Source organism: Lepisosteus platostomus, chromosome 5 (genome assembly GCF_059453375.1).
Source record: "Lepisosteus platostomus isolate fLepPlt1 chromosome 5, fLepPlt1.hap1, whole genome shotgun sequence".
Taxonomy (NCBI): Eukaryota; Metazoa; Chordata; class Actinopteri; order Semionotiformes; family Lepisosteidae; genus Lepisosteus; species Lepisosteus platostomus.
In genome coordinates this window covers 34,178,049-34,203,077 of record NC_142615.1, presented here as the reverse complement: position 1 = coordinate 34,203,077, position 25,029 = coordinate 34,178,049, and the positions used below count along the sequence as shown (strand labels likewise).

The 25,029-nt window shown below is 41.9% G+C and overlaps 1 protein-coding gene across 1 annotated transcript; it reads right to left on the bottom strand.

Moving 5' to 3' along the window:
- Window positions 1-1,827: 1,827 nt before the first annotated feature.
- LOC148665754 (nuclear factor 7, brain-like) lies at window positions 1,828-13,162 on the bottom strand. Its single transcript, XM_088631636.1, has 8 exons — window positions 12,496-13,162; window positions 10,485-10,580; window positions 10,106-10,339; window positions 9,820-9,979; window positions 8,893-8,952; window positions 7,536-7,568; window positions 7,235-7,261; window positions 1,828-4,248 (listed from the first exon to the last, which is right to left on the bottom strand). Exons 1-8 carry the CDS (start codon window positions 12,553-12,555, stop codon window positions 3,701-3,703), a joined length of 1,218 nt encoding a protein of 405 aa, XP_088487762.1. The 5' UTR covers window positions 12,556-13,162; the 3' UTR covers window positions 1,828-3,700.
- Window positions 13,163-25,029: the final 11,867 nt, after the last annotated feature.

Sequence of the window (25,029 nt, the reverse complement as noted above, 5' to 3'; positions counted from 1 at the left end):
TTGAATTGAATTGAGGGGAGAGGGGGAGAATACTAAAGCCAATACTGGCGACGTGCTAATGCGTTGGTTTAACAGTCCGGGTGTGGCAGGCTTCCAATGTCAACTCGACTCGATTGGAAGACAATGGACATATTTTAGCCCTAAATGAATTAATAGCAAACATGGTTTACATAAAATACATTTTTCCAAGAAAGTTTATAATAATACGATCTATAGTTGAAATCTGAGCCTACTTTAAAAATAAAGGAAAAGCATTTTCAGAGAGCAATCACGCTGTGTTAATGTAGAAAAAGCGATTAGGTTTATGAGCAATCTAATTACCTATTCGCCTAAAACGCTATATAAAATAAAGTTTATTTAGAGATGAATGATCAGTGTCGCAGTTTAAATAATGGGAGTCAGGAAACTAACACACAGCGCCTCCTGATTTAATAACGCAATAAAAACGCTATAAAATAATGTGACTAGGCACAGAAAAAGTTTACAGCTCAGTACAATAATAAATGCTGACCATGACTTTAGAAGCATAAATTACCTTACACTCAATTTAAACACAAGCTGTCTTTCTGTATGAACCTCTAAGCTGGTTCATACAGAAAATGTAGAAATGCATTAGCCTGATTATGATTAAAAAACACATATAATTAAACACGCGTTTGCGATTTAAATCAGAACACGATTTAAATCAATATAAATGTTTATATTGTAACGCATACTGTCCAGCCTCCATTTCTCTAAAAATTTACTCTGTTGCACACACACACACACACGCAGGAACCGCTGTCAGAAGGGAAGAAGGTGACTATTCATTGTTATCAAAAATGAATTAGAATCGATCATGTTGCGATATTTTGAAATATAAAAGTCAATTGATTGTCCATAATATCGCTATTCTATTTTTTCGAAGAAATGTTTGTTAAAAGAAAAGTCCAGCACCAGTTGGATTTGAACACACAACCTGTGCATTGGTAGTCACGCACCTAGACCAGTAGGCTACAGGGGAACTCGCATGAACAGGCAGGCGAAACAGCCCTACACAGCTCTGTCGCAGCACATGACTATAATCATACCGTTATTAAATTCTTTAGATACGCGATTTCATATTATATTCCCTTTTAATCAAATTCTAAAAGTATGCTTGTTGACTCTGGTATCACGTTAGTTAAAGACTTCAAAGCTTAAAATGTTTAGGGAGAAATGGAATACTGGTGTGTATTTTTTTCTTTAAACTATCAAGACTAGCCATACACAGTACAGTTTATGTACATACAGTAATGTTTATGTTCCTAAATTAATATCGTTTATGACCTTCAGATGCGTTATGCTCCTCTTCTTTTTATGCTCAGCTACTAAAATTTCCCTTTAGTGGTAAAATTCCATATAAATATTCAAAACTAAGCGGATTGAAATGTGCACAGTCCAAAGACATTAAATTATTAAATCTTTTCACTACCAACCAATGCACCACGAGTGCCCCTGTCGGTCATTTTGGCCAGCCAATCACTTACCGCGGTGCCCTGCGGGTTGGTTACTGTACCGTGGGTTTTTACCGCTCATTTTGAATGGCTGCATCTGTACCAGATTCACACTCACCTTTTTTCTATACATACATTGTCATTGATCTCTGCAGTACTAAACACATCATACTGAATTAAAGGTCCGGAAATATATGTTTCTTGTCTTCTTACACAGCTCGACAATAACAAAGCAGATTTACACTCACCTGTTTTTATACAAACGGGATGTTTACAGTGTTAATTACAGTCCAGATTCAGAGCGGAGTTTTACAAACCGATATTTTACACAGAAGATTGACACAGCTTTGCGTTGTGAATCTCTTTCTCTATTGGTTTTATTGAATGTGGCACTATTAGACAGGCAATGCACTGGGATAGGGGGATGCTGTTCATGAGCCAATAGCATTTAAACACCCACACTGCTGCAACTAAGTGTGTTGGGTAGCGCACACACAAATCTTCATTTACTGAGCTCCTGTAGCCTTTTTTCAGTGTTGGCCAGTACTCAGGGAAGAGACATTTACAACCCATTCGACAAGGGTTAAACACACACAAGGGCAATAAAATGTATGACATTACATGGACAGATCTGAATGAAATTTCAGGCTATCGAAAAAAGTAAATAATTAAATAGCCCATAGCCCAGGACAGAAGACAAGACTGACAAGTAGCCCAAGTTTCTGTCCGTGAAGAAAAAAACTTGCCGCTGCCACCAAACAGATGTAAAATCTTGGGTTCAGTTTAGTGTTTTGGGCTTTCATATGAAGGTAAACAGAGCTTTCACTGGGCGATTATATCAATTTATTGGGAACTAAACATCTTACAAACTACAACTCCCATAAACACCCTTAGCCACTGTAGGAAAACCGTAGCCGTGGGACGCCAAATATGTAATGTTAGTGGCTCTCTGAAGGCACCAGTTCTGTAGGGTTTGGGCATTTACTAAACAATTATTAATTGTAGCAGTAAATCACAAAGTTGATTCTTTTGATGGCTTTAGAATCCAACCATGCGACATAACTCAAACAACGCGCACACACAGGTACTAATACACAGTTCCGACCTGTTCACGAGGCCTGCTGCTGGTTACTCTCTGGCAACCTCCACTCTAGACTCTTAGAACAAAGGAAAGTTCTGGCACTCAGACACACTGGCCGTTCCGTGGTTGTCCGGGCTGAGTCTCAGGATGGTCAGGAGGCGCGCTGCGAGAATGTCCTGCCCTTGGGAGCCTTCTGCTCCTGGGCCGTCCTGCCCTGGAATTCTCCTTTGAATTCCCTTTAGAACAGTCCACAGAATCCTCTCCAGAATCTTACTGAATCTCTCTGAAACTCCCCTTCTGAATCTTGTTGAATCTGAATCTCCCAGGCTCTCTGTGTTGCCTGTTTTTACCTGGAGGAACTTCAGCTCGTTGATTGGCTGAAAGTTCCATGGGCATCAGAGTCCCATGTGGGTTACTCAGCCCTACCAGTCCCTGATTGGTTGATCAAGGTGAGATATGAGTCACTTAGTCCTGACACTTAGTAATGCAGTCCAGATGTCCAACTGGCACTCCCTAGACAGATAGGCGCCAATGGATGACCATTGATCATGATAGCCAGGCTTAGCTAAGTGCATCCCCCTTTGGGAGCTGTCCTAGGACCTTAAATCACCCTGCACTAATGGTCTCTCTGTGGCTGCACCACAGAGATGAACAGAGAAATGGGGCCTCATTTGGGAAGCTCAGAACACTTAATTCTTTCTTATTAATAAGCCTCGCCGCTACACCACTTTCTGATGGCATCACAGTGCCTATTCCGCCTGGCTGATGACGTCAGCTGGACTCCCAGTTCAGGCAGCTTTACAGTCACCGGCACGTGCAGGAGAGACTCACATGGGATTTCATTTTTAATTCATTTCAGTTTATTTTCTCAAAATTCAAAAAAAAAAAAAAACACGAGAGGGTTTCCAGAGATATTTACAAGTCAGGAGTACAGCAGGCTGGTAGCGAGGAATATCTCCCTCTCTCGTATATGTTATTTTCCTGTTTTAATCTTTTACTGTAATATAACATGTTTAAACACGACACAACATCGACATCATCTAAAATTACTATTAGATTTTTGACATCATCTCACTACCCGCCGTTAAACCCATCTCCCAGTATGAGCAGTGGGACAGAGAGCTGGGAGAGAGTCAGCCTGTGTTCATGAGTCAGTGACGGGTTTAATCTCCACACTTACAGCAGGCAGCAGCTCAAGGTCTTTGTTACGATCCACAGTCCTGAAGACAGGATAGATCTTCTCTCCCTGAGTGAAGACCATGTCAGTGAAAGTATAGAGATGAGCTCTGGACTCCACTGTGTAAAAGGAGACATTCCTCTCCTCAATATCCACACACACCCCCAGCTTTCTGGGCTGCAGACTGTGGGGAAGATGAGTCACAGGGTCAGTGAGAGCAGATAAAACAGAGAGGTAAGAGCTCAGACACCAATAACCCTGCTGGGGAGAGAAGCTGAACCCCCCTTGCCTCTCTGCAGACTCTCTGGTCACTCCTATTGTCCACCAGTCGTTCACCTCCACCTCCCAGTAGTGTCTCCCTGAGGTGAAGACCTCCCTGCTCACGACACAGGACCAGTGATCAAATCTGTGAGGATTGTCAGAGAGACTCTTCCCCTGTCCCTGTCTCACTCTCTTCCCATCCTCAGACAGGCTGAGAACACAGTGAGCTGTATCAGGGTCCAGAGTCACAGCAGCTGGGGAATAAAACAGCAAACATCACAATAGGCTCCTGCCGATTACATTCCAACTCAACTCCATTATACTGTGAAATGTCTTTATTTAGGAGTGCTGGGTCTTCAAAGGAGAAGTCTAAGATACCTCAATCGTATATATATATGGTACTACAAAATATCGATGGCAACTAAAGAGAAAAGTGTAGCAGCTGGAGGGGACGTGGAAAGAGTACTGGAGATGCACCTGTCTGTTAAAACGGTTAATTTCAAATCCCAGTTTAGCAGCTCGTTCATCTTCTCTAAGACCATTTTCCTGATGACGCAGAATAAAACAGTGCTGAATTCAAAGACTGTATAATGCCCGTTTTTACACAAAAACAATATAATTACAAAACCAAAATCTTGCTAAAATATAAGAAAACCTTCACACTTACTTTGAAAATGTGAAGAAATATCCAAAGTATTCAATTTAAACCAGAAATAACACATCCAGAAACCCAGAGAGAAACAGAGGCGCAGCATTCAAGATGGCATTCAGGTGGGAGGTAAAGTTTAGAGGCTGAGGAGTTGTTTTGAGTTTTTCATGACCTGAATGTTATTTTTTTGCTTTTTTTGACTACAGAAAAATAAGGACATTGTTGCAACAGTGAAGAGTATCTGTAAAAGGACCCTGCCGGACCAGGAGGGCATGATATCGGCCATCAACACAGGCTCGGGAGAGCTAACATGTCTGGGCAAGTGCGCCCTAGAATGATTATAAGACAGTTCACCAAGAGGACGGTGAGGGATATGCTGTGGCCAGCGGCGAGGGGGAATGAGTATTTGAATGAGAACAAACTGAGATTTGCAGAGACCTGTCCGCCCCAGACAGGAGCACCAGGAACCAGCTGTGGCCCCAGGTTGAAGCTGCCAGAAGAGAGGGGAGGAGAGCCTACTTTGTGGGAGCGAGGGCCTCTGTGGACAGGAAGGAGATTCGCTCCCAGTGACTGCTCAGGTAATGATTATGTTTGGTTTAATTTGTTATAGCAGTATATACTAATGTTTATTTAGTGTTAGTTTGGAATGTTGTAATTATGTATTAAGGACTGTTATAGTTCTGGTTCTTGAAAAACTCAATAATTTAGACAATTTAAGAGTAAGTTATTTGCTTTTGTGTATGTATTTTTCATGAATGCCAGAGGTACTCGAAGTGTTTAAAAAGAAAAGTGTTTTTATTTGTTTTGTAAAAAAGTGAGTGCTGATTATTATTTTATACAGGAAACGCATGCATGTTGAAACTATTTAAATTCTATATATAATTGAGAAATAATAAAGCAAGGGAAACATGATATATGTAAAAAATACAATTTGATCACATAATTTACTTCATTACCTCTGGTGGTTAAATGTTTTTTTCTGTTGTGTTTTTTTCTCTTGTACCTGTTTCTGATCCTCTGGTTGTAGTTGTATTTGTAAATTCTATTCGTTTAATAAAAAAAAACTTTTGTGACTGTGGCGCTCATACTGACTTCAGACTGTTCGCGCTTAGCTGTCTGCCTCTCTGATAGGAGACACCAGCTGTCAATCAGTGAACTCTGACCACTGAGAGACGGGGGGGCGGGGCTTATACATGTTCATTGTGAATGGGGGTTTTGATCAATTCAATTCAAGAGGCTTTATTCGCATGACCAATGAACACTGACTTAATACTCTCCTGATATTTAATACTTAAATACAAACTCTTAATAATTAATAAAAACTCTCCTTCTATTGTCTGCTGGTCAGTCCAGTGAAGATCAAAGAGATTCTTCTCAGTTCTTATGTTTTTACTCCTGGAGAATAGAAAGGCTGTAAAAAAGAGCCTATCCAGTATAAATAATAGACATATATTGGGCACGGCCTGGAACAATAGGTATCTACATGTGCTATCATTTGAATAATCATTTTTGAAGAAATGAAATGTGTTTTTTCGGGGTGGCGGATATTTCTTCCTAGAGTGTGTACTGAGTAAGATATATATAAATCTGATGTTTCAGACTTGATGTCAAGATGGTTCCTTGAATTCAGACCCTGAACCAGGCCTGGACTTGCTATACTGTCCAAGATATTGCAAGATGTTCAGGCCACAAACACTCCAGGTGGAAATGACCTTTGAGAAGCTGGGGGTTAAAGAGGTTCAACATCCTGACTGTATCATTTTAAACACAAAAGCAACAACATGAGCTGTTTAGCAATAACGTTTATCTGCCTGATAATGTTTATTATTCCCTCAGCCTGAACATACTCTATATAGAAGCCCATCCTGCCTGTACTGTGTTTGTATGAACATCCTAATAACACAGTCAGAGGAAAGAGGGAAAGAGACGAAGAAAAGGTGATTTTATAAATATAAACTCTCATTTGTTTCTTCTTGCTGACCCATCAGCCTGGTTGACATGTGAAGAGAAGCAGCCATTTCTCAGACAAGAGAGAGGCCTACAGGCCCCAGAGGAGCCCCTGTACCAGAGTCCCACTGCTGCCTCTCACAAGAGGCTGTGTGTCTGTGAAACTTCAGGGGAAGAATACTGTCATTATACCATTCTTTTTTCCACAAACTTTAACAGTGTTTCTCCTTAGGATTTGAACAGCTTGTTATTATGAGACTGGCTCTGCTCCTGAATTCTCCTGATATTCCACAGTTTTTCCAGTCACTGGTTCTGCCACATTCAGTCTGTAGACCCTCATTCAGGAGTGAGCAGAGATCAGAGCACGTGGCCTTCAGGGAAAATGAGTTTTCTATACTGTCAGTCCTGGAGAGACTCATACTGGCCATTAGATTGAAACACGGAGATAGAAATTCCCACCATGAAACTTTGATTGATCTTCACAGCCCACATGTAGGATGTTACAGAAACATGAGATTGAAATACATCTCCTTCTGTTTACAGATCATATCACACTAAAGAGACCTTCTGGACTCAAGACCTCAATAACCTCAGACACTAGGGCTTAAAACAACACCTCTGTCTTCAAGAAGAGACAGACCTACCTGCAGCACTGCACAACCACTGCCATTCTGAAACACAGAGATACAGACACTGTTAATCACAGACACACACTGGAGCACAGAGATACAGACACTGTTAATCACAGTCACACACTGGGACACAGAGATACAGACACTGTTAATCACAGTCACACACTGGGACACAGAGATACAGACACTGTTAATCACAGACACACACTGGGACACAAAGATACAGACACTGTTAATCACAGTCGCTCACTGGTAATAACACGTCAGTAAAGTCAGTACTGTCTGTCAGCAGAGTTTCACACAGTGTACATACGTGATTTAGGGATAGGAGCTCGCTTCACAGGATCTGCAGAGAGAGAGAGAGTAGATCTTTATTGTACTAAAGACTGTTATTGCTTCATACCTGTTATTATACCAGAGTTTATACTACAGTCTGCAGTCAGTTCATTTCAGGATCCCCGGTCTCCACTGCAGTGTGGATCAGAGTCAGTGAGGGTGAGCAGCAGTGGCTGTAAGACTGGAGTCTCACTCAATAAGACTGAGCAGCACAAGGCAATAAGACACACAGACACATCACAGGACACCCTGGAGTCCGGTGCTTGAGCCATTGAGAAAGATAAGAAACACAGTCTGTCCACAGCAGTGAGCAGTGATTTCATAAAGAACCAGCAGTGATACTGAGAACTGATCAATGCTCAGTCATATGCTTCTCATTGTTGTGTGATCTCTCACAGCATGAGTGACCTTTACCAACAGTGACCAGTAACATTGTCTGAGTGACCTGTTCCCACAGTAACCAGTATCACTGACTGAGTGACCAGTACCCACAGTGACCAGTATCACTGACTGAGATACAGAGATGTCCTGCTCACTGGACACACTGCCTGATCTCTGGACATCAGCTAGACAGTGAGAGGTGTCAATAATCCTGTCCAAGCTACTAGCCAGCAGACTGAGGACCATCCTGCCCCACATCATCAATAGCGACCAGACGTGTGGGGTGGAACAGCGATCCGTCAGCTGGAACCTCCAGCTCACGAAGCATAACGGAGGCATGTAGGATGAAGCTATTTAACTAGGTAGCCTGGTGGGGATTCTCCATGTTAAAAGTGCACTGGACAGGACAGAGAGCTCTGTACAGGGGCTGAAGAAAACCAAGAAAACCTGTTCCTTAGTGCTCCTGTTGAGAAATGGACAATCGCAGTTTCAGAGCCAGGACTGCAGCCAGTGGTAACACCCAGGAGGCTTGGAGGGGCTCTTATTGTGTGAACCAGCCTCACTGACCACTTGTGAAATGGAAAGTTTGATAATGAACAATCACTCTCTTTGAGACGATTTAAATTCTGTTGAAGTGTTGTTGTTATAATTGTATTTTTTGTAAGAAGTGTGCTGTACACATTGTTGTAATAAAGTGCATTTTCTTAAAAAATGACCCCCACTGGATTTTCTGTCTCTGTCCATCTGTGTGTTTCTTACACAGTGTGACTCTGATCCACACAGAGTGACTGTCTGCAAGCTTGACTTTCTGAATTCAGACGTGTATCAGCAAGTATCAGAGTGTGAATCAGAGTGTGTGTCAGAGTGTGTATCAGTTTATGTATCACTGTTCCTGCTGTGTGTTTGAGCTCCAGGTATATTTCAGGGGGGAGCTGTTGTGAAAACAGACTCACAGTGTAAAAGCTCTGCTCTGGACCCGGGTTCTGGAGTCAGCAGACTATAGACTTCAGTAACTGGGGAGACACACAGAGAAATGTTTCATCAGGGCTGCAGTAACAGATTAATAGGAATAACAGAGCTATTCTGCTTCACTTGGGCTGTAGATCCTATTGTAACAGGACTGTTCTACTGTACTGGGACTGTAGCTCCTATTCTCACGATTATAGTCCCCCCTCCTTAAGGGTGCTCCAGCCCTTTCACTTTAGACTTAATTCTGTGCACCTGATCCCTTTTCCCAGCCCACCTTAAAAGCCAGGCGCTGACGCTCATCCTGGCTCTGCATCTGGTTTCCGCACCGTGTGAGTCCGGGACCTGGAAGCTCCTGGTCCCGTTAAGGTTTTATTCTTTGTTCCTGTTCCCTGTCCGCCGGTTCCGACCCGGTTTCTGGTTTTAATTCCTAGTTTTGATGGATCTCCTGGTTTTGGACTTACCCTTGTGTTTTGGATACCCTCTAAGGATTATTCTTTTGGATTGTTTGCCTCGGCCACACCACCCCCTTGCACCAGCGCACTTTGGACACGCCCCCCTGTTTTCAGCCCCGTATCCCTCCATGACGTTTTCCTAGTGTTTCCCACTTCTTCGGATTGTGTCGTCCGCATAGGGTCCGGAAAGAACTGTTCGTTACACCTATGGTTCTACTATACAGGGACTGTCGCTCCTAATAAAACATTCCTGTTAAACTACATACAGCACAATATAACAATACAGTTACTGTCATAAAGATTTGTGAGACTAAAACTTTAAAGATATTTCACCTAGAATTTGAATCATTGACTGGTAAGCTGCTCTGATAAATACAATCACTGAACAGAAAATCCATTAACAATATAAAAGAAATTCATAGGCTATCCAGAAAGACATCAGTGTGTTTCACCACTAACCTGTCATGGAAATCTTTATTGATTCCTTATTGCAGACGTCCTCCAGTCGTTCTTTCAGTCCAGAGACAGCTCTCCTCACTGCCTCAGGAGAGAAATGTGGACGGACAGGGATGCTGGGTGAGTGTCCATCTCCAGGAGGGACACAGACAGACTGAAAATTCTGCAGCAAGGAAGAGAAAGAGGAGTTTCCAGTCAAACACAACACACATTCCTTGGGAGAAGCCAGGAGCAGCTCTGTGTGAGAGACACCCTTCTGTACTGCAGAGTCACAGAGCAGTGATGTTACCTGGAGGAAATGGATGTGATCCTCTGTGTGTGAGAGCTGGTTCAGCTCAGCATCTCTCCTCTTCAGCTCAGTGATCTCTTTCTCCAGTAGCTCTAGAAGTCCTTCAGCCTGACTCACAGCAGCCCTCTCTTGAGCTCTGATCAACTCTGTAACCTCAGAGCATGTTCTTTCAATGGAGCGGATCAGCTCAGTAAAGATCCTGTCAGTGTCCTGTACCGCTGTGTCTGCAGAGCTCTGAGGGAGGAGACACACAGTAGATTATTACACAGGAAAACTCTCAAACTACATTATGCTGTATGTTGTGTTTCCAAAGGGTACTGTCCAGTGTTCAGCTTTGGAAATGTGTGTCAGTATGTCCACTTCTCTGGTCAATACCCACTCCGAGTGACTCCACAGCCTGTGTCAGCTCCTGAAGCTCCTTCTCTCTCTTCTGGAGTCTCTGCTGGGTTTGTGTCTGTGTCGCCCCTAGCTGATTCTGTGGGAAACAGAGACATTCAGGGCATTTCTACTGTAAGAGAATCACATCACAGAGACGCCCCTTAGAGTCACCCTGGAAAATTCACACTCTGTATCCCTGATGTCTTATCCACACGAGCTGTGTTTCCTGGTCCTGTCTGACACACTCCTGTTTCGTGTCTAATCTACACTGGCAGCATATGCAGCGCAGCAGACCACGAGTCTCCACCTCCTGCTCGACTTTTACTCCTCGCACCTGGGTCTGCACATCTGTATGTGAAGTGAAAACACAGAAGTTATATCTGAAACACAATCTAGAGACTTCGCTTTTCATTCTTACAGCTCAATACTGTGTCCTGACTTCTCTCTGCTCCTCACAACAAGGGATTTCAGCAGTGCTGATGAGCCCAGTGGCTGCAAGTTTCAGGATGGCCCTGGGGCCAAAAGGTATACCGTGTCCCGTGTTGAAGATATAAAGTCCAGCTTTGAATTGTTTCTGCCAAAGGCTATTGAAAGGACAGCCCTAGATGTGACAAACCTGGAGGGGAGACTTGTGCATAGCGATAGCTGGAGGGAGGTGGACTGAATAGACTCTCAAGCATACGTGGGTCTGTTGATTCTGTCTGGCGTATACAGATCAAGGAATGAGGCCACCACCAGCTTTTGGCATGCCGAGTCTGGTTGGGCCATATTTCAGGCTAATGTGTCAATCCTTTCATATTCTCTCAGGAGCCATTTGCTTTGACAAGCGGGACACAAGACCTGCCCGACGTCAACAAGACGAATTCGCTGCACTGGAGATGTCTGGGACAAGCGCCTGCCACTCATCTACAGTCTCGGCCTGGAAGTCACTGTGGATGAGCACCTGGTCCCCCTGAGAGGTCGCTGTTGTCATGACCACCAGTCACCAGAGATCGATCCACAAACCACAGACCAGTTCCAGCAGCAGACTAATCACAACAAGCACCACCGCAGCTGCATGTGTTAAACCATCACCACCCGCTGTACCGTTCTGCACTCAGCTCTATTTAAACCCTCTAAACTGGCTATTCACTGCGCGCTATTGACTTCTCTCCTAGCGAGCTCCTACCTCGCTCCTTTTCTGGAAACCTCTCTTGTACGACTACTTTCAGCTTTTTGAACTTACCTTTGCTCTTGACCATGAACTCGCCTGTCGATTCAGATTGGACACCTGTGTTGTTTCTCCCTCTACTCTCTCTCGTCATCATAGGATTCTACTAATTCATCACTTGAACTTGTTACAACTGTCCTTCCCAACAATACATGCCGAGTAAACCAGGCAAATATGGCATAAAGATCTGGGCTACCTCCCCAGCAGCTGCCCCCGACGGAAGAACAGACAGCTCTGTGTCCCAAGGGATGTAAAAACCAGCATCGTATACCACAAAGACATGCCATCATTACCACCCGCTGCACTCATGTGCGTGAACACACACACACACAAACACACACAAATGGGACTGTTCATTTTATCTGAAAGGCTAGTTGAATTTGTGATGTTTGCAAAATAAAGTGTCATTTGAACACAATTTTTTACTCACTCTTTTCTTTGTAAATAAAATCATAAGCTCAGTTTTGACTGGAAACATAACAGAAGTAAATATGTGGCAACTTGCAAAATTTGAAATGGTTTCAAAACTAGTATCTTGGCTAAATACATACCAGTCTTTGATAATCACTTAACATGTTTGGAGGAGGAGGAGATAATGAACAACAGACAGAAGAACAGGAGACAGTTCAGAGACACAACCAATGTGGATCACAGCTGAGTACATGAGCAGGACTCACCAGTGGAGAGATATAGCATTACAGAAACAGTAAATACAGTCCAGAGATCAGTTAGAGCCTGAGATATCCTAAATATCAATTTTACATCTTGTACTAGAAAATAAATACAGACTGAAAGTCCTCACCTGTTTCTCAGTCCTTACTGCTGCAGCTGAGACAGTATCATGGTCTCTGTGTTCATCCATTACACAAGCATAACAAACACACTTCTGGTCAGTACGGCAATAGAACTCCAGCAGTTTGTGATGAGTGGAGCAGATCTTCTCCCGTGGTTGCCCTGTGGCATCAGCCAGCTTGTGTCTCTTCAATGGAACAGCTTCATAGTGAGGCTGGAGGTGAGTCTGACAGTAAGAGGCCAGACACACCAGACAGGATTTCACAGCTCCCCTCTTTCTCCCAGTGCAGACATTACACTGTTAATCTCCAGGGCCAGCAGGTCTGCGAGCAGGAGGAGGACCACTGAGTTCTTTCTCCTTCAGTTTCTCCACCACTTCAGCCAGGATGGTGTTTCTGTGAAGATCAGGTCTTGGGGTGAAGGTCTGTCTACACTGGGGGCACCTGTAGATCCCAGTCTGATATTCCTGATCCCAGCAGTTATTAATACAGCCCATACAGTAACTGTGTCCACAGAGCAGAGTCACTGGATCCTTCAGCAAATCCAGACACACTGAGCAACTGAACTGGTCCTGAGAAACTGAAATATTGCCTTCTGCCATTTTTCTGACAAGTAAAAACTGCACAGAGAGGAGCAGTAGAGACAGAGCTGCAGTGAGGCTGTTTCAAGTGAAACGAAACTGATCTCTGAGTTTCACTTCCTGGATCTGCACAGAGCTGCGGGGCTGTGAGTGCTAGGGGGTGTCGTTGTTAGGGGTGTGATTAAGATTATTAGGGGGAGTGGTTTAGAAACAGCTGTGATTTCTTTGGTGGTTGTTGTTTAAAAGTAGGAGGTGGTGTTGTAGGGGAGGTGACTTTTGGTGTCATTTTGGACTCAGGCTGACAGAGAGAAGTTTTGTTATGATTTTTTAAGATGTCAGTAGCTGCTCATGTACAGAGATTAATGTGAAGTCAATCTAGTGGTTTGTGTTCCCAATAATTAAAACAATAAAATACTAACTCACTCACACAGCATGAGAAGATCAGACCCTGATGGGGACAGACAAGAGGAGGCCAGCTGGCCCATCCAGCTGTTTTAACAAACCCCTGATCTCTGTGTGAGATTGACAACATCCTGTGTGTCTGATTATTATTAGAAGCTAATTTATCTAACTATCCCATCTCATGTTACTCTAAAATGTTGTGGAACCTTTTTCACACTCCCACCACTGTTTGTGTAAAGTAGTAATCCTGTGCTGTGATGGAAACCCACTTTCTTGTCAACACCTCTGAGAAGTTAATCAGTCTGGATACAGTAAGTCCCTCCTGAATCTCCTACAGCTGAGATTCACTGGTTTTCAGTGTGACATTTTCAGAGCTTGTCTGGTCACAACCAACTGGAATCTCAAGGCTGTACTTCTGGAGGAAAGCCAGGATTTTGTCCTTAAGTCTTTTACAACAAAGGCATCCAAAAACACAAGCAAGCTCCCTCTTTTAAGAAGAAAAATACAATAAAATTGAATCTTTAATACAAACACCAAACTGCAGGATTACTCACTTTGTCCTTTTTAAGAGTCCAAGACAAGCCATCACGAAAACCAGACTTTCAAATCTCAGACAAAAGACCCCTGACTCCAGATGCAGGCACTTAAAACGTGCAGTATTTCTTCCTAATACAGTAAAGGTCGTGTGGTGTATTGCGGTATGCATTTAGCTGGCCAAAGATGATCAATAAGTGGCACTTGTGCTGCATTAGATGTTAGTGAAACGATTTTGTCATTTAATCTGTATCTCTTCTGTGCATATGGAATATTAATGTGGAATTTACAACTTAAGGGAAATTTTGGTGGATGAAAATAAAAAGTATAACATAATATATACCTAATGTAATGCAAATTTCAGCAACAAGTAATCATGAAACAATTTAACTTTACATTTTTATTATAAAAATCAATTTCACACATACTGTACTGTAGTGGCTCTTAAGCCATACAGTCTCATATGTAATATATAGACAGCATGGTGGACTGTGACGACATAGACAACATGGTGGACTGTGTCACTGACTACGACACAGACAGCATGGTGGACTGTGTCACTGACTACATTAACTTCTGCGTAGACAACACCATCCCCACCAAAGACGTACACTGCTTTTCCAATACCAAACCCTGGATCACCAGCAACCTGAAGGCTCTTCTGAATGACAAGAAGAGAGCCTTTAGGAGGGGGCGTCAAGGAAAGGGTCAAGCGTGTACAGAGGGAACTAAAGCAGAAGTTAAGAGAGAGCAAGGACGCCTACAGGAAGAAGGTGGAGGACAAGCTGCAAAGGAACAGGGTGAGAGACATATGGAGCAGCATGAGAGAGATCACTGGCTTCAAACAGGCTGGGGGTGCAATGGAGGGGAACCTGGAGATGGCCAACAAGCCCTCTGTGGCTCAACACCCATCCATCACAGCTGACCAGGTAAAGAAGGAGCTGAAGAGGCTGCACCAGGGTAAGGCCACAGGACCAGACAAAGTCTGTCCCAGAGTTCTGAGGGCCTGTGCTGATCAGCTCAGCGGAGTGCTCCAGCGACTGTTCAACCTGAGCCTGCACTTGGAGAGAGTCCCTGTGCTCTGGAAGACATCATGCCTGGTCCCGGTACCAAAGAAAGGGCGCCCCTCTGTTCTCAATGACTACAGACCAGTTGCACTGATTTGTCTCATGAAGACACTGGAGAGGCTGGTCTTATCCCACCTGAGACCCCTGGTTAGCTCATCACTGGACACCCTACAGTTCGCCTACCAGCCCAGTGTTGGTGTGGAGGATGCGATCATCTACATGCTGCAAAGGGCCTACTCACACATGGACAGGGCTGGCAACACTGTAAAGATCATGTTTTTTTACTTCTCCAGTGCCTTCAATACCATCCAGCCCTTACTTCTAAGGAGGAAGCTGGAGGAGATCCAAGTTGATGCCTCCATGACCTCGTGGATCACTGACTACCTGACAGGCAGACCACATTCTGTGAGACTTCAGAACTGTGTGTCTGAACAGGTAGTGAGTAACACAGGGGCTCCTCAGGGGATGGTTCTTTCTCCATTCCTCTTCACCCTCTATACTTCAGACTTTAAGTACAACTCAAAGTCATGCCACCTGCAGAAGTTCTCAGATGACTTTGCAATTGTGGGATGTATCAAGGGTGGGCAAGAGGAGGAGTACAGAGGACCGGTCAGCAGCTTTGTGGAGTGGTGTGGGGAGAACCAGTTGGAACTGAATGTAACAAAGACAAAGGAACTGGTGGTAGATTTCAGGAGGAAAAGGGTCAAACCTACTCCTGTCTACATCCATGGGAGTGGCATGGAGATGGTGGACTCATACAAGTACCTGGGAGTGCACATCGATGATAGACTGGAATGGTCTAAGAATGTCGAGGCCATCTACAAGAAGGGTCAGAGCCGACTTTACTTCTTGAGGAGGCTCAGGTCCTTCAATGTATGTAGTAAGATGCTACATATGTTCTATCAGTCGGTGGTAGCGAGCACCATTTTCTATGCAGTGGTATGCTGGGGCCCTGGGATTAGAGCAGTGGATTCTAAAAGGGTGAACAAGCTCATCAGGAGAGCAAGCTCTGTCATTGGGTCTGACCTGGACCCCCTTGGAGGTAGTGGCTGAGAGGAGAATGGTGTCCAAACTAGAGGCCATCATAGACAAAGTCTCCCATCCCCTCTATGACAGGCTTGTAGAAATGAAGAGCACGTTCAGCAATAGAATGATTCATCCCCGGTGCGACAGGGTGCGCTACATGAGGTCATTCTTGCCTTCTGCCATAAGACTGTACAACTCACCCACTGTGTGTCTGGGCAGAGGCAACATTAACAGTCACCTGTTTCTGGACTGAACACATCTACTGCTACATATGTTCTTTTTCTTTTCCCTGTTTACAACTGTTTTTTGTGCAATATATGCCAGGGACCCGTGCAATACATTTATATTTATATTTATATCTATATTTATATTCATATGTGTTTTACGATTTTTCTGCTTACTGTTCTGTTCTAGTTTGTTCTTTGTGTGTCCGGACTGTGAGTAACTCTTTTAGTGCACCCCTCACTGTACTGATTGTATTGTATGTATTGTACTATTATTATTATTGTATCATTCGTTACACTGTGGCTGTGTTGTCTGTGTAAAGCTGCTGTTGCACTGCAATTTCCCTCACGGGATCAATAAAGTATCTATCTATATATATACCTCCTGTTCATGCAGTAGATGTTAGAAGTAGCTAAATATAAAAAATACAAATTATACGCAGTATTATACCATCTTCATAAATATTTTATGCATCAAAGTCTTTAACTCTGTAACTTGCGGTGTTTATTTTGGAAAAGTGTTGATGTGCTTGTTCTAACTGTATAAAATATATATATACTTTATAAAAAGGTATATTTTTTTATTATTTTTGAAGGATACATAATAAAAATACTTGCTGTTATTGTTGTGAAAAAAGGTGCAATGCTGATTTAATACCACACTATAGGGAATATTATTCCACAGAGGCGGAGCGGTGGCTCTGTGTCTCAGGATCTGTGCCTGTGGCTGGAATGTTGCCGGTTCAAATTCTGTGGCTGGCAGAGAAATCCTACTTTGATGGGCCCCTGAGCAAGGCCCTTAACCCCAACTGCTCCAGGGGCACTGTATAAATGGCTGACCCTGTGCTCTGACCCCCAGCTTCTCTCCCTGTCTGTGTGTCTCATGGAGAGCAAGCTGGGGTCTGTGAAAAGACAAATTCCTAATGCAAGAAATTGTATATGGCCAGTAAAGTGATCCTATCTTACCTTATTAGTTTGAAATGAGGTCCTGTTGTGGTTTTGTTCAGCTGAGCAGTTTGAGATGTTTGCGAGCTGTGTGCAGTTCTCTGGTTCAGGTGCTGGAGAGGTTTACGGGGAGAACGTGACCGGAGTAGGAGAGGATGTGGAGTAGTACAGGTGGCTGTTCGATAATAAACTACAAAAATATATACTGTATATATCTGTCTCCATCCAGTTCCCATCCATACCTGCAGAGTGTTTAACCTCCATCGCACGAACCCTAAAGTTACATTAGTTTGAAATTTCCCCTTTAAAAAATTGGAAGATAAAAATATCATTTATGGATATTTTGGAAAAAATTTGTATTTTTTTATTGTCCTTAGAGTGGTAATGGACATAAAAAAGCTGATAGACAGTAATGTAGAACCTTTCACACTAGTGGCAGTTTAGCATAGCAGTTAAGACTACTAGTCTTCCTTATGGGCAAAGTAGTTCAGATCCTGGTCAGAGTGATCCTTTTGGCTGTAATTTTTACATTGTCTATATTTTGTATTAATTCAAATTTCAGCAATGAGAAATCAGCAATTAACTTTGGTTATGAAAAATATTTCACTGTATTTCACTACTGTACTGTAGTGGCTTTAAAACCATACAGTATCGCTTGCAAATTAGATGATTTTGAAGTTAATTTTGCTTAAAGAGTTTAAATTCTGTCTGACTGTACTGTAGCTTTCATTTTCATAGCTTTCACGCAGATTCTAAGCTGATCACGATGAATGAAAATCACCCTCTTTTCGTGCATAATAAGTTGTTTATCTAAACCTGTTTTCTATAGTCATACAATGTTTTAGGCAGGGACACGTTATTGTTTCTTATTTTTTATTTTCTTTAAAGTACAATAGAATGTTAACTTTTTATGTTTTTGAGAGACTTTATAATGCTTTTACAGATGTATAAAAAATGTAGCATAATGCGTGCTGTGGTGATAAAAGTTATTGAGCACAGAACATCTTTCCTCCTTTTAAAAGAATTTCATAAGTAGTTTATTCTTATTTGAGGAAAAACAGAAAATACAGAAAGAGTTTCTCAGATTTAAGAGAGGTTGAACCCAACGAGTTTGTGTTATTCTGCTTTATATGTTCAGGTGTTTCGCAAACATACAGTATCTTTTGAATAGTAATCGTCTCATTATAAACTCGCTTACAGGTGGATCTGCTTCATTCAAACTGAGGTTTCTAAAAATGCAACCAGGTACTAGATGTTTAAATAACAGTTGTGAAAAGTTTCTCAAATTGTCTCAAAACTTTAAAATGTCTGTAGTTTAAAGTCTCTGTGTTATTTGGTCAGAAAGTGATTGACATCTGATACATTGTGTCTCATAAATAGACGTTTCAATAAGAAAGTGAAGGTTATGAAAACTGGAGAAAGAAAATGACCCTGAACAAAATACAAGAAGTTTCAAATTATTATTTGTAATCAATAAATTAATATTGTTTATAATGATCAAATATATTATTATACAATAGTTCATTTTCAGTGGTCATATTAATACCACTTTGTTATTCTCTATTATAATTATATATAATTTCATTTTATGACTTGTTGTAAAGGATTGTGTTAAATTGCCCCACTGGGGCTAATACTGTATTTGAATTTAATTGAATTAAACCAGTTGAACTGGTTTTAGCTCCCACTGTTAACAGTATTCACACTTGCTCATTCATGTTTATAATAATATCATTTAACATTGAACACACATATTTAAAAGTAATAAAAAGTCAATACAGGTTACTATTTAATTTTTTAATTTTTTTAAAAAAGGAGTCATTCGTTAAAAGAAAACTTATTCTGCCCTGTGTGGGAATAAACACAGACCTTCAGGGTCTGAGAGACATGAACCAATCCCACTGTACCAACACACCACTCAGACACATACCTGAAATGGACAGATCAAAATGTTTCCAAAGTATTCACGAGTGAATGTGTCAGATTGATTTCCAAAGAAAGTGGACTACTGTAATACTACCAGCTATATAAATATATGATATTGAAGGAAAGGGTTAAGAGCACACTGTAGCTCTTAGCTATCTGGGAAAAGAAACTGCCTGAGGAGTAACAGGAGCAATAGTTAAGGCTATGTGGCACTGAAATTGCGCCAGACTTAAAAATAATGTTCAAGGACTAGTAGCGAGTGGATACTTGGAGTTGTAAATAAGCTGTCTTTGTCCTGCGATATCTTTGCTTTGCACTTATCTGCACAAATACAGATCCAGCCATTCAAAATGTGCAGAGTACGCTTCGTTAAGACGTGGTGGGCGTGGCGCATCATACCGCATGTGAATTGTATTATGATAATAGTATCCGGATGCACCTTGTGAAGCAGCCCGGTCGAGCTAATAAAGCTTAACCTCTCATGTACAGGATTCCAACCGTCATGAGAAACACACAGCACTCCTGCGCCCGCGCGTCAGCAGCACTGGTCAGCGGCTCTCCTCGTCCCTGCCTGACCACTACTCCTCCCGTCCTGCCCCTCGCCGTGCACCCCAGCTGCAGCGCCAGGCGGTCGCGCTACAATATTGCAGGTTTTTCAAGCCGGCTGACCAGCGCGGTGACTTCACCGCCCTTCCCTGTGAATAGCAGGGACCGCAGCCTGCAGGCAGGACGGGAGATCTTCCTTTAGTTCAACTGGCTGAGTCCCTGTTGAGTGACGCCAGTGACCCGGGTTCGAGTCCCCGAAGGTGGGGGGCTTACCTGAGGCGGCAGCAGTGAGGGCGAATCCCCACGTGAACCTGAGAGCACTACAAAATTAATATGGAATTGTATAACTAAGCAGCTAATGTATCACAAGTGGACGTTTTGGAAACATTTTCACATTCGTTTCTTTTTAAAAAAAAAACTTCTGTCCTCCTTGTAGTGGTAATGAGCACTGTAATGTAGCAAGCTGCACCCAGGCGGTTCAAAGCGCGATCAGAGCCGAATGCATAAAAATAGTCCACTATTATAGCTTATTGTAAACATGATGTGTCTCTTTCAAGTTTACACCTGAATTGAGAAAATCTATATTTTGTCTTACTTCAAATGTCATCAGCCAACAATTAAACTTGGAATAATAATAAAAAACTACTGTAACGCTTACGGCCGACAAGCAGTGTGTGTAAGAGCCGGCGTACCAGAGCGGGTGACGTCACCGCCCTTCCCTGTGATAGCAGGACCACAGCTACTGGGCTGTAGCGAGATCTCTCTTTAGCTCACGGGGCTAGGTCGCTGCAGAGAGACGCGGAAGTCCCGGGTTCGAGCCTCCAGTCGGGATGGGGCCGAACAGATGCGGCAAGGGCGCCCGCCTGAGCCCCCGTTGCGTTACACTACTATATAGTAAACCACCAGGGATTGAACCCAGTCTTTCAGCGTCAACAGGGAACCAGCTGCCTGGGGTGAAGGAGACCTCAGTCAAAGTACCTGATTTGGTCTGGAAGGTTGTTTCTGGAAAAATTTGATTCCGGCGACTGTACTGAATTCCGGCGAATTATACGTGATGGTTTTGTGTTTAAGGATTTCTTCACGGAAATCTTTAAGATAAATGAGGGGGGAAGGGTTATTATTTACAATTGCTAGTAATCGGAGAACAGCTTGTTAACATGATGTGCAAATTATTTTTTTAAAATAAAATAAATAAGATACAATGAGGTGCCCTGCCTAACGTAAACATTGCATGACTTTAAAAGCTGTAAAAAAATGGTTTAGATAGTTAAAAACCACTTTTTATGCGCTACAAATGGGTGATTTTTCTTCCTCGTGATCAGTTTAGAATGTCTGTGTACACTGTAAGATTTTTACTTTTTAATTAAATGTTTAAAATACTAGAAATTTCATAAACGAAACACTTTCATACAGAAAAAAAATCACATTCTCCTCTCTTCCTGTTGTGTCGGACAGATCGGCTGGTCTGTTTTTCCCCAATCAGAGGCTGTGAGAATAGAGTCCCGCCCACTGCGCTCCGTCAGAGGGGGGCGGCACCGAGAGCGAGAGGAGGAGCAGCACAACACGAGCTTTCTGTAGCGCGGAGTTTAAACGGCACCAATCGCTTCTGCGTTTATCACCTAGTTCTTAAAATTAAAAAACGTATAGTAAATTATCTTTGTCTTTATAGATAAATTATAGATTTTAATCATTTTTAATTTTATTAATTTTAGCGAAGTACCATCTATACAAATGCCACAAAACTATTCTCGATTTCTGAATGTTATGTCACACTTAGTTAATGATTTTAAATACATCTAGATAAGAAAGTCAGGTGTGAATATAAACTATTAGTAATCAATAATGTTAAAATTAGCACTAATAAATTGTCGCACTTTTCCTGCATCTTGTAAAAATATTAATTTCCAAACCATTGTTCAAAGGTATGTTAAATCAGACTATGAGACAATATGTAAAATGTGAAATTAATGTGAAATTAACAAAAAATTAGGGTATGATATAATTTAAAATATTTTCTAACAATCAACAATTAATAATAGTCTTACCTGTTTAGAAAAATTAAATGTATTATCTAAGGAATAGGATGGCACAGTGGTTTGCATGCTTTCTGTATGTTTTTTCATAAATACAACAGGAGCATCAGATGTCTCCGTGGCTCCATGGAAATCATTGAACTAGAAAGATATCCATCCATTTCTAATGGTGATGCAGTGGTTAGCATTGCTGAGGCCCTAGGTTCAATTCCTGAGGTATTGTATGTCTGGAGTTTGCATGTTCTCTCTGGGTTCATGTGGGTTTTCTCCAGGTAATCTAATTTCCTCTTGCAGTCCAAAACATACTGTTAGGTTAATTGGCTTATGGGAATACTGACACTTGTGTGAGTGTGTGTGTTTGTGTATGTTTGTATGCCCTGTGATGGACTGACACTATGTCCACGGCGTATTCTGCCTTGCATCTGCTTCTTGCTGGGATAGACTCCAGCTACTCTGTAAAAAGATTAGAAAATGCATGGAATTAAAGGCACTGTGTAACTACTGCATACACAGTGTTAGAAACCCACTTTGAGATACATGTGAGCTGAGGATAAATTATTTTATAGTGCTGGTTTAAGGAAACAGCCTTTCCACCTCTCTGGGACATCAGTATCCATAACTAGTCTGTATTTAAACAAATATCTTCAGATGCTGGCTCCGTGGATCAGCATCTGCTTTGTTTGCCCATTCCTTCAATTTATGTGCATCCAACACACAGTTCAATGGTAGCAACTACACAAAATCTAAAATATTATCCTCATTTCAGTATCTACTTAAACATTCAACAGTGGATATTCAGTGAGTCTGTTCACTTCATCTTCCTCTGCAGCACACAACATCTCATATCTATTTGTCAAAAGCCTCTTAGAAGTGTTCGTGTCGTCTGTGTATTCCTCAACTTTCCCAAAATGATCTTTTTCCTACCTACATCTCTAGACTTAACATGCTCCATTAAAACTTACTTTTAGCCTGTGCCTTTTCTTCTACTACATGTTCTGATGGTGCCAGACAATCTTTGTCTAATTGTACTACCATTTCTTGTGGCCTGCAGATAACACTTTTTTAAGTCAGTCAGTTATTCTAGCTTTTTAGAAAAACTTTGAAAAACTGAAAACCCCATTGTAATTTTCATCCCTATCCCAGCTTCTTTCCTTTCCTCATTTCACCTTTACACTTACTACAGGATGTTTCAGGTCCACATTTCAGCTTCTATGTGTTTTTCTCACTGTTCAAGTTTCTCTTACTTTCTTAACTTTCTTCTACCACTAGTAGATCTTTTGTCCATACATCCTCCCTTGCTTCTTTTTCAATCTTTCTAGCCTCCTCTTTCAGTGTCTGTGATCTGGCATCTCCTATTCTCACCATACCTTGAAGATCTGTATACAGTACCTGATATTCATTTCTAATTACCGGTATGCCATTATTTTGCATACGTTGTTTTTTTGTTGTTGTTGTTGTTATTGTAAAAACACGCTGTTACTAACACTGATTTAGTTTCTTTTAAAGGGTACTGGTGAAATAAGAAAAGCTTTTTTCTAGAATTAATGACTGCACACCCTGTTCACTGGGGTAATTAAATCCACACTGAGAACTCTCCAATATTTTCAGAATTTGACAGCCAGAATCCTGATGGGGTTGCATTACACCTGCCTTCAAGTCGTGGCACTGGCTTCCTATCAGTTTTCGAGTCAACTTCAAAATCCTCATCCACATTCAGTCCCTATCTGGTTTATTATCTGTCTGCTCCCCACCTTGCAACCTCTGTCTGTCTGACTCTGGTCTTCTAGCTGTCCTCAAGAGCATCTACTTTCTGTGGGTGACAGGACCTTCTCTAGCTGCACCCCAGAGCTCTGGATTCGTATCCCAAGTGATATCAGAGGCAACTACTCTGAGTGCATTTAAATCTAACTTCAAAACCTTTCTTTTCAGGTTATTTAGTGTCTGTATCTATTTCATTTTCTAAATTTGGTAGCACTTCGAACTGCTTGTCTTTCTTATATGTATTTACTTTGTAATCTGTGGTCCTTATAACTGTTTTTACACCTACTCTATTGCTTTGAGATGCTTGGATATGTGCTATATAAAATAAAGTGTTTTATTATTTTTATAGAGAGACATGATCAGATTTTCCCTGGTTCAGAAAAAAAAATCTAAAGTATACTAGTTTGTCACTCTTCTCATCCCCTCTTTGCTAAATGGCTTTGCATACTAAAATGAACAATGTAACTGTACCTACAGTATGTTCTGTGCTTTCCCTATCCTGTTAGATATATAATTACCCGGATTCTTCTCCTTCTTGAAATGGGTCATTTATAAATACCTGTTTTCACTAACATCTTGCACCAACTCTGCAACCTGACAGCTGCTGAGTCCTAAGTTCATCCTGCTACTGACACTGAATTAAAAATCTTTATATTTCTATATATACAGTATATTATATTTTGAAAAATGCATGCAGAGGCACGTACATGATAAAGCTAGTTTGCCAACACAAATTAAAATGAGCGAGATTCTGTCACAATATTGTTTGCGGACCCTTGTAAATTGACCTTTTATCAAGGCCCTAAAGCCAGTGTTTGAGATACTGTACAGAAGGTGTTTCTAAGCTCCTCTCAGACATTTTGGTCAGTGCAATTACCTGAGAAAAACAGACCACATGCACAGGTAATGAACTATTTAAAAAATATTAACAGAGGTAGTTAATTATGGTAGGAAAAAATGTCAACGTATGGTGGACTGCTTTTTAAATCATGTATGTGATGCTGTATTTATTTGGTTTATTTATTGGTGAACAGAAAAACAACCAGCAAAACTCAGAGCAACATCCTGCACAGCTTCTCTCCTGGAAGTGTCCTGTGAGCCACTGAGCTCTCCTCCTTCTCCTTTCCTAAACACACAGGGGATACAGCACCTCAACACCATCAAAGACAGACCATTAACATGACCAGTGGGAGGTCCTGTGCAGTAAATACAGTTGTCAGCTGATAGATAACTGTAAGGGACATTGTAAAAGTGATTCACTGGTGGCTAAGGGGAATAAGAAAGGCAGCCTTAAGGCCTGGAGAACAGGACAGAGAAGGTGAGGCCTACGTCAGGATGGTGCATGCTGGCAAATGGCTGCAAGAATTACAGGAGGCTCCTCGGGGCTGTGAGACGATGGGCTCTAGCGCTGTCAGGACACAGGGCAGCCCATGAGGCTGCTGGGCAGCCCAGACTTAACCAAAGGAAATTTGAGTTGAATTACTGATTGTCTGTGGCAGT